The sequence below is a fragment of the Corapipo altera genome, unplaced genomic scaffold, assembly GCF_003945725.1.
Source record: "Corapipo altera isolate COAL_440 unplaced genomic scaffold, ASM394572v1 301, whole genome shotgun sequence".
Classification (NCBI taxonomy): Eukaryota; Metazoa; Chordata; class Aves; order Passeriformes; family Pipridae; genus Corapipo; species Corapipo altera.
The window spans coordinates 4,279,031-4,289,286 of NW_020884926.1; the positions used below are offsets into that span (position 1 = coordinate 4,279,031).

At 46.7% G+C, this 10,256-nt stretch overlaps 1 protein-coding gene across 2 annotated transcripts; it reads left to right on the plus strand.

Moving 5' to 3' along the window:
• Window positions 1-213: 213 nt before the first annotated feature.
• AGTRAP (angiotensin II receptor associated protein) lies at window positions 214-9,966 on the plus strand. 2 transcript variants are annotated; one of them, XM_027658308.1, is made up of 6 exons: window positions 214-313; window positions 5,570-5,604; window positions 5,815-5,926; window positions 6,510-6,708; window positions 6,934-6,972; window positions 8,776-9,966. In XM_027658308.1, exons 1-6 carry the CDS (start codon window positions 287-289, stop codon window positions 8,880-8,882), a joined length of 519 nt encoding a protein of 172 aa, XP_027514109.1. In that variant the 5' UTR covers window positions 214-286; the 3' UTR covers window positions 8,883-9,966. The 2 variants fall into 2 exon arrangements, with proteins under 2 accessions (XP_027514109.1, XP_027514110.1); XM_027658309.1 differs by lacking the exon at window positions 6,934-6,972 and having other exon boundaries at window positions 215-313.
• The last annotated feature ends 290 nt before the right edge of the window (window positions 9,967-10,256 follow it).

The window sequence follows — 10,256 nt, forward strand, 5'->3', positions numbered from 1 at the left end:
GTCTGGCACCATCCTCTGACACGCCTTTGAGATATGTCTATGCATTAACGAGGTCAGCAGCTGTGCGATACACATCAGGCAGGCAGAGCCCCCAGACCAGCTCCTCCGCTGGAACCCGCCTGACAAGAGCCACCAGTCGCCCCCAGCCCCTGCAGGCCCGGCGGGCACGGCCCGCGGTGACCGAGGGCACGGCGGGGGCGGTGTCCCGGCTCCGCCCGCCCCTCGCCCTCCCGGCCCGGCCCAGCCCCACGTGAGCGGCCCCGCCGGCAGTCCCGGGGCTGCTGCCATGGAGCTGCCGGCCGTCAGCCTCAAGGTAGGGGCTGCTCCGGCGGGGAGGGTCCGTTCCGGCCGCCCCCGGGGCCGGGAGGAGCGGGGGCATTGCCGGGGGGCTGCCGGGGGGCCTGAGCCGCGGGGCGCGGGCGGCATCCCGGGGACAGGGCGCTTGGCGCGGTCCGCCCTCTCCTCTGCCGTGATCTCCAGCCTTGCGCCTGGTCCAGAGCCCGGCCGAGGCCCTGCTCGGAGCTGTGGAGGCCTCTGAGGAGGAAGAAGTGGTGTTTGGAGGCTTTTTTTCCTCACGTGGGCAAACGCAGCAGAAGTTCTGAACGGCACGAAGCTGAGTCAGGGCAGGGTCAGGTTGGATCTCGGGAAAAAGTTCTTCCCCCGGAGGGTGGTTGGGCACTGAACAGGCTCCCCAGGGCAGTGGGCACGGCCCTCAGCCTAACAGAGCTCAACAGAGTGTTTGGACAACGCTCTCAGGGGCAGGGTGGGATTGCTGGGGTGTCCTGGGCAGGGCCAGGAGTTGGACTCGATCCTGATGGGTCCCTTCCAACTCGGGATATTCTGTGAGTCTTGGTCACTGAACCCGTCAGGTGATGACTCCAAGGTTCACTCGGACTTCAGGGACATTGTCGGAGTGGCAACAACAGCTCTTAACCAGTGTCCCTCGAGGTTTCCAGCTCAGCTGACCAGAGTTAAGCCAAGATAAAACACTGTAGGAGATCCTGAGCAGGCAAAGTTCTTGCTTGTCAGGCGAAGTATCTTAGAAAGATGAGCCTGCTTACTTTGGGGTTATCATCTTGTAGATAACTGAAATTGCTTCTCTGTTGGGGAGGAGAGGCTCCAGTTGAGGGCAATTTGGAAATTTCAGGGAACATCTGATAACCAGAGAAAGGAGAAATAAGAGACTTAACCACGGTTACATTACATTTTTCACTGTGGGGAGAAGCACATCCTTCAGGACAAGCTGGAGGATGCTAAAATCACACTTTTTTTGCTTTTGATGTGGGTGTTTGATATCGAAGCCTTCCGTGCTACCAGACAGGTGACATTTTCCTCTATTTTTTTTTTGTCTTCCACATTTTCAAAGCTCTGAGATTTCTAGGTGTGTGTGCCCTTTTCCAGCTTCACTACTTTGTGTAATTTGTTTAGTACAGCAAGTTTGAGGCGCTTTCTGTGGTTAAAGCTTCGCCCAGAGAGTGAAAGCTGATCACATCAGGTTTTTTTAAGCTGTGAGCAGTGGCTGTGGAGCAGGCTGCCTATGGGTTGGGTGTGGGGAGAGTATTATCTCAGCTACCATTATGAATTCAGCTTTGGACAGGAGGGCTTTCATGTGGCTGTGATAAATAAAAGCTCGGTGTTCATATAATGATGTTTTCTCCCCCCTCTTACTAGTTCACCAAGAAAAGCAACTTCCCTTGTTAGAGGCAAGTAAGCAAATGGATTTTTCAAGGCCTGGCATGTGGATTATATTACATTCTGGGGACTTGCTGATACTTTGCTCTGACAAGTTTGGACTATTGTGTGATTCCCAGGGCACTAGGAAGATTAAAGATCTTGCCTTCTGCTTTGTCTTTTAACTTGGTTTGATTATTTTTTTCCCATGCTAAAACAACAGTGAAAAGTAAGGACATTGCATTTAAAAAGTTTGCCAACACAAAATAGATGTTCTACCATGGGAGGTGGAGATAGGGGAGCTGAAAAACACAGCCTTTCAATTAGTGAGTCACTGAGACAACACAACTAAAATGTTGCCTTTCTTCTCTGGTTTCAGGCAAGCATTTCCCGATATCTGACTAGATAAGAGTGAGCTTTTCCTGGGCAAACTGTTTTCAGCATTAAGAAATTCCTTGTTGTTGAGTCTGGCAACTCTGGAGCTGAAGAGCTGGGGAATAGGGAGCTAATAATCATACCTGCATCTTTGGACTGTTCCCGAGTTAGGGCCTGATTCCCTGAAAAACACCACGAAGGCGGGAAAGATTCTTACTCAGAAAGGGCCTGGAAATAACACACACTGCTACTATTCATTGGCATGATCTGCTTACGGGTTCTGTGAGATTAGAAAGATGAGCCTCGTGATAGAAGTAGCTCCAAGAAAACTGCATGACCGGGCTGTGTTTGTGCCAGAATGTAGCAATATCTCAGCCTTGAGGCCTCTCTTTAAGCTACTTGCAGAGCTATAAAATTAATGTAGCAGGCTTTGCCCTAGAGTGGATGAGGAACATGCTCTGTTCTAACTAAGGCTCAGCAACACATGTGGGAAGCAGCACAGCCCTACTTTTGCCATGAAAACTTGACACCTGGGATCATTGCAATAATTATGGAGAGCCTCAAAATACAAAGTTTGACTTTGATCAAGCCTGGACAATGCCCTACAATCCATGTGCCTGGAAACACACATTTTGTGCTTAGGCATTTTTAAATGCTAGGTCACAGAATCACAGAATAATGAGACCTCTGTTCAACCTCCTGCTCAAAGCAAAGCAAAGTTAGATCAAATAGCTCAACTCAAAATTCAGCTGAGTTTTAAAACTCTCTAAGAACAGAGCCACAACAACCCTGTAGGATGGCCTGTCCCACTGCCTAACCACTCTCATTATCCCTCTGGTATAATAATGAGCAGCATCCTCACAGGTGGCCACTCATATCTGTATTTTGGGTAGTATGTTCTCAGGTGAATATGTCACTCACAGGGTAGATGAGCTCACTCTAAAATAAAAAAAAAAAAAGTAAAATAAAAATTTAGGTACAACAAGAAAATAATTATAATTTGGAACCATGTAAATTTTAACTTAGTCAAAATTCAACATTGTGCTATGGTCTGTGCTGAAGCATGTTTAAAAGAATTCCTGTTCCAAAGATTTTCCCATCTAATGAGACCCAGGCAGACCCAGTCTCTTTATGATTGGCAATTAGTTCCATCACATGCTGGGATTTGCAGAGGAGCTAGGAATTCCCCTTAGTTCTCCCCACTTTCCAATGGGATGCTTTTAATCACATTGTCATCCTTCTGCACAGAAGGGATGTGGACAAAGGACCCACCTTTCTTATTTTCTGCTCTCAGCCCTAGTTCAAGTCTTAGGAATTATTTTCTCAAAAGAAGAAATGTATGTCTGTCTTAGGTACAGACTTAAGTCCTTGAACAGATGGAAAAAAATTAAATTCTCTTGCTGTCTTATCGGGAGGCTGCCTACAAATTATCTAATCTCACATGGTGACTGTAGCTTTTCATTAACACTATATTTTCTATGTTAAAGCATACCAAGACCACCAGCTAATTCCAGCTGTCATGTAAATTGGACTAATAACCAGGAAGGGAATATCTTGTTTTTATTTCAGCAGTCCCTCATACTATCAGCCTTAGATTACCTGACTTCATGCTGATGACTAAACATACTTCATAATTTAATAACTGCAATATTGATCTAGACAGCTTTAAAGAAAAAAACCACCTTGCCTAATTATGTTAACTGGTGAGCCTTGAGGGGTCTTCTGGGTATGTGACATGCAATTAAATACTACCTAATTAAGAATTTCCCTGATGTTGTGATAGTCTCTTGAGTAAATGCTATTTGCATGTCTCCATTCTTATCCAAGAACATCTTGTATTTTACTGATTAGCAGCTTCTCCGTGGTCTCCGTGGTGCAATTTGGGAGAAGGGGAAGTTGGGGGGTGGTGGTGAAGCATTTTGTAAGCTTTCATGAACAATTAAAAAAATTAATTAATAAAAATCTGTCTGAGCCGCGTTTGAAGGTACAGCAAAGTCTGGTGAGTGCTCAGCAGCTGTGCTGGGGCACTGCAGGGAAGGAAGAGCAGGAGACAGAGATCTGCACTGTGTCGTGGCAGAGCAGTGTGAGCCACAGCAATGGGGTCACCCCAGAGGTTTCCTGGCTGGGAAACTTGTGTCACAGCTTCACAGATCACTCTCTCCTCGAGCAGCTAGTTTTGTTGTAAGGTGGAGCATGGGTAGATGTTTTAAGTCAAGGGATGTGGCAGGATGTCAGTAGATCCTAATTATTATTTTTTTAGTGTCTCAATGCTCCTATCTGCATACAGCTTTCCTGTGTCCACTGAGTAACTTAGGCTTTTGTCACTTCCTCGTTTCAAGCTTTCTTTTTCACCTTTTTTGGTGGAAGTGTGCTTCAGAGGGGTTTTGTTACTGTGGGTTTTTTTTTTACACCAAGGTCAGTATAAATGCCAATTGGAGCCTTTCTCATAACTAGAAAAAATGGAAGATTGTCTGTATCCCATGGGTCCTCTGATTTGTCCAAGCTTCAGCCTTTCTTTGTTGAGGCTGCTAACAGAGCCCACGTTCCATATTCTTGTTTTCACAAATGTTTAGAGAGTGAATATGAGAGACCTCCCTTTGCTGGATTGGCCAGCAGGCTCTGAAGGAGTGAGCACATGGATACAGATACAGAAAAAGCCTGAAGTGATATAATGTTGTTCCCGTTTGCTGTCTGAATAAACATGAGTTTGTTTATTCAGAGTATGTCTCTTTGGTTACAGAAATGGAAGAGTATGTCTCCTTGGTTACAAAAATGGAAGGTGCTGGTGAAGAGAATCTTCGTGTCACTTGTTACAGTATAGTCCTTTCTCCTTGGATTTGTCCCCGTGAGCACAAGGATCAGGATCATTAGGGACATGTGCAAGTACAGAATTTGTGACAGCATTATCTTATTGCTGTTTAGAGCACTGTTGGCATTTGGGCCTGGTGGCTTCACCAGGAGTGAGAAGAGCTGTGTGCTGTGGCAGGATCAGGTTCTCAGAGTCCTGGAAGATGCCTTCAGGTCTGTTAATACTGCAGTGAGGTTGAACCACTGCTCTGAACAGACTGGAAGGTGGTAAAAGGAGGATTTACTGAGGAGTGGAGTGAAATTCTGGGAGCTGCAGGCTCAACTATCCATGGACTTCTTGGTGATGGGATGCCAGACTGGTCATGTATAAACTGTGCTAGTGTAGTGAGTCAGATTGCCTGGCTGTCTGTGCAAACTCTTCTGGAGTTCCAAAATCAATAACCCATTTAGAAAAAGACTAAGTGGGCCCTGAATTGGCTGTCAGCAGACATGACAACAAGAATGAACGACTGCAGTGCAGCGCCACAGGAAATACTCAGCAACAGAAGTGGAGAAAAATGGTTTTGTCTTCACTGTCCCAGTTGCCTCACCAGCTTTCTGCACTGATTCATGCCTCCAAGGGCTCTCTTCCAGACAAGATTGTGTCATTTCATGTGGATCCTCCCAGGGTTCCTCCAGCTTACTGACGTGTCTTCCTCTCTGTTTTTTTCCATAGGCCATCATTCTGGTGCACTGGCTGCTCACAGTGTGGTGAGTGATTGGTGCCTGGCCTGGGTGAGAAGAGGGTATTCCTTCAAACTAGGAATGGGACATTCTTTGGGGAATCAGCACTCTGTGTCTGCCTGTGTGCAAGAACATCCTAAACCTATGAGTGAAGTGTTTGTGTGGGAACAGGGATGAACACAGACCGTTGCAGGCTAATTGTGAATTTGGTCTGGGATTTTTTGTCTTGTTTGGCAGGGGATGCATGAATCACATCTTGCCAGCCTCCTATGCCTGGGGAAACTTCAGTGTCCTTGCAGTGGGGATCTGGGCCATTGTGCAGCGAGATTCCCTCGATGCCATCGCAATGGTGAGTGTGAGGGTATTGGCCTCCCCCAGGCTGCTCAGGGAGAGGGTGGAGGGCAGAGTCTTTGAGCCAGTGATGATTTTCAGCTGTTCCCAGTACAGCAGTGAACAAGTCAATTCCCTATCTGGGTGGGTTTGTTTTTTTTAAGAGTGTATAAACCTATAAGCTCTGTAAACCATGGTGAGAAGCATTCAGTATCAATTATTTTTCTTCTCAGAGATGAACATACACGATTCTTGCTTTTTTTACCTGCTGTTGTGACTTGTAATGCCAGAGGAGGATTCAAAGTGTTTAATATGCTTGAATGGAGGGGCTTTATAAAACCCTTCTCTGAACATTAAAGATATTGGCAAACAAAATTAAACAATTCTGGAATACCTTATGAGAAGCTATATGACAGATGTGAAGAAAATGCACAAAATACAAGACCATTCATGTAGGAGTATCTCTCTACCTGGGGCAGTGTCAAGGAATTAGCCATGTGTGATACTGGGTGAGGGATGATTGTGTGAACACAGATCTCGCAGGAAATAGATCCTGGCACTGACTGTTACCATAGTGGTTATATTCTCTCTCCTTGTTCCAGTTCCTGGCTGGCCTGCTGCTCACAGTGCTCACGGACATCATTCACATCTCTGTCTTCTACCCCTCACATGACCATCTCGGCGATACGACCCGTTTCAGTGTGGGCATGGCCATCTTCAGCCTCCTCCTCAAACCCCTGGCCTGCTACTTGGTGTATCGGATGTACCGGGAGCGTGGAGGAGAGTACACCTTTAACATAGGTAGGATGTTTCCTCTGCTCCCCTGTCAGTGTGGGCTGTCTCCTAGGGGGCTGAGGGGTCTGCCTTGCTCTTTGGGCCCTTCAGCCTGAGCCCTGTGCAGCAGGATTCTGCCCCTCTTTCAGTGGGGTGTTTACTCTCTCTTGCTCATGTCTGTTCTCCCATTTTGTGGTTCTGGTGTGTCTTTGGCCTTAAATAAATTTATATTCTTTCTCTCTTCCCATGCAGACCTGGAGTCCTTGTCTGACAGCCACTTTGCCCACAATGGTATTGTGAGAGGCCTTTCCTCTCTTCCTCCTCTTGCATTTGTGTGTGCATGTTGGAAGCCTTTGGGTGTCCGTTCTTTGCCAACCCTTGCTTTTCCTTCTGGGGAAAAGTAGAGGGAGTATCTCCTCTAGCTGGATTATGCACCAGAGGGAAAGCAGCTGGATTTCTAACTCCAAGCTTTCTGTGGGCCTCACATGTCCTTGATTTGGTTTGGACCTCCATCTCCTCCCCTGGAAAATGGGACTGATGTTTATCTCATGGGACTTTGCCTGGAGACACTAATTATTCTCTCGGTTGCACTTGTTAATGATAGTGTGGCAGCCTTGCCAGAGAGAATGGGCTGTGGCTGGATGTTCTGGGTCTTAGCTTTACTAAGTGTGCCTGGTGCTAGTTCATGCCTAGGCAGCTGCCAGGGATTGTTTGTTGTGTGGGAATTCATGCTGGCAAAACCAGCAGCCTGGCACAGCTCTGTTTGCCATGGCTGTGCAGGACAAAGGGAGGTGTCACTGCATTACAGTGTTTGGAAGCTGTCACTCATGGTGCTTTGGGTGTTAGCAAAGATCACACTGCTGTGAAAAGAGGAGGAGAAGCCATGGAGGGAAATCATGGCTTGGGGCACTGTGTGCCCTTTGCATCTCTCTGCTAGTGCAGTGTGGGTGTCTTCTCTGCTTGTGAAAATCCAGACAGATGCGTCTTACCTGGGTCAGGAGGCCTGTGAGTCACCTGCAGTGCCTTGCTATGGGCCATGTTTGTGCCAGTTTCTATTAGCTGCTCACTGTGCTCCTCACTGGGATTTGACGTGTGTATCCCATGGAAAGTGTAAGTATCACTGAGGAGTTCAACCCTTTGCTTGGAGTTTGGGAGGACTCCTTTTCAACCACACTATCCCAAACCAGGCTTGGTACTGTCTGAGAGTCTCCTCCCAGGCACAGGGGGGAATTCAGACACTTTGTAGTTGCACATCCTCTCCTGAACTTTCTCTCACAAGATTTTCAAGATTTTTTCAAACTGTGTGCTGTTTTGTGTTGAATGTGCTTGACAAATTTCCTCTCATTTCCCTGCTATCCGGCATTTTCCTTCTGAACCCAGCAATGTTGCATTTTTCCTAGTCTTCTGTGGCTGATTTTCTTTCTGCACAAAATCCCTTTTTGTTGCTTGGCAGCATCCTTGCTGCTTAGAACAAACCCCTCGTGTGGTTTGGTGCTTCTCCCCATGACAGGTGCCTGGTCCATAGATAAAGAGCTGTCCATGCACACTCTCTCTCTCTCTGTTTTCCCCGCTCATCCCCTGGACAGTAACATGATTTTGTACAGACAAATTGTTCACAGTGCAGTTGGGAGCACTGCTGGGTTCAAATTTAGTGCCGTGGTGTGCAGACTGGGAGGAGTGGTTCAGGGATGAATCATGCCTTTAAATCCATGCTGTCAGCTGGCCATGGTTCCTGCTGCTTCTGGCTATGTCTGTTCATTTTCCCATGAGCTCTCATACACTGCTCTTGCTGAAATACACTGTTACAGGAACCTGTTATGCTGCAATGGGGTATTGTGGGTCTTGCTTTGCACACAGCCAAGAGAGTAGTTGGCAAGGAATGAAGAGGCACGCTCAAAAGCAATGAGTTTCCCTTTGTTGGAAGGATGAGTTTTTTACCTCCTGCCTGTGTAGTGAGGATCACAGAGGGCAGGTGCTGTGGAGCTGGTAGGGCAGCTAACGTAGTGTGCTCCTGAGCTGTTGGCTTCTCCTAGAGGATACTGTTTTTGTGCTTTTGCGTTGTTCCCAAGCTTGTTCTCTTCCATCTCCATGCAGGTGTCACCAGTGCGGGCCAGGATCGCAGCACCTACGAGCCCATTGATCAGTCAGAAGCGCCTCCCCAGTGGCCTCCCCCGGGCAAGGCAGCCCAGCCACCCTACTGAGGCACCTGGAGCCCCGAACGGACACTGCCCTCGCCCAGCCAAGGCTTCTGCTCTTCCTCTCTCTGTTCTCCTGGAGCCACACCCGCTGCTGAGCAAACGGGACAGGATCTGATACTTCTTTCGCCTCCCTGAAGGTTGGGCAGATGGGTTCCTGCAGTAAGTCCAGAAGATCTCGGAGGTGTCATGTCAAGCACTGTGACTCGTTGTAATCCCAGTACTTTCCTCCTCAATCCCTCCTCAGTTTGTGTGACTGGATGCACCTTCTGCAGTCTTCCAGGTCTTGCACTGTGCATCCTCTTTGATGTAAGGGAACCACTAAAAGTACCCCTGGACAAACTGTCTTTAAAAGCCTTATGGACTGCCCTTAAACGATACAGTTAGCCTGCTTCTATGCAGATATATTCCCAGGAAACATCTGGGAGTTCTCAAGAGCTATTTTTGATGGCGTTATTTAACTAAGATTTATGAGCTCCTAAGATTTATAACTCCCTGTGTTAGCTGTGGTGGTTTGCACAAAGCTAGGCTTGGTATAAAATGTTCTTAACTGGGCCAGGGAGGTGTTTGTGCTCCCAGTGTCTGGTCTTGGGTTTTATTGACTGATGTTTTTATGCAAGTTGAATGTCCTTCAGGATACTTAAAATGACTGTTGAATGTAGGTTATAGATACTTTGTGCCTTGAAAGGTCCTTTTGCTTTCAGCCGCCTGTCTTAACAGAACGTGAAATGTTACATTTTTCTAAGAAAACTATAAAATGAACACAGTTTTTCTGTGTTAGAAAAAGTTAAACTGGTCAATTATGTCTCATTTGAAAATATAAGTGTGCCTGAGGGTTTGAGGCTGTAGCCAGGCAGTTTGGGAGGGTCATTATGGGGAAAGCTCTACAGGGCTTTGATGGCTTTTAGTCTAAGCTTTATTACAACAAGTAGAAGGTACTGCTTGTAAATATATGGGTGGGAAGGTGGGCTAGTGAAATGGGGATTGAGGAAGGGAAAAGATGGATTTATTTACACTGAAGAGGTGAGCTCCACAGAGTGTGACAAACCATAAACTCTAATGTTCTGCAAAACAAATCTGCCCTGCTGTAGCTTTCAGGTAAAATTCTAAAACAAACAAAATCCCAGAAACAAATAAACAAACCAATTTCAACAGGATTCTTTTACAGAAGAAAAAGAGTATGTCAGCTTTGGCAGAATTCTAGTTCTAGGAAGATCTGTGTTTTTCTGAAGCAGGTTCATTTTCAAAGTTTGCATCTATTATTCTGCAACTGCATTTCTCTTGACAAGACCTGCTGCTGTGTTGATTCTTCAGTGACCAAGAGCCCCGTTAACTTTGCTCTAACCTGCAGAACCATGCCATTTGTATTTTTAAAACCAA

Excerpts from the sequence above, each read along its gene's own strand:
- AGTRAP (XM_027658308.1), top strand. The coding sequence starts at position 287 with ATGGAGCTGCCGGCCGTCAGCCTCAAG. Across the intron at positions 314-5,569 it reads TGCCGGCCGTCAGCCTCAAG|GCCATCATTCTGGTGCACTG; the intron begins GTAGGGGCTGCT and ends TTTTTTCCATAG. Across the intron at positions 6,973-8,775 it reads CAGCCACTTTGCCCACAATG|GTGTCACCAGTGCGGGCCAG; the intron begins GTATTGTGAGAG and ends ATCTCCATGCAG.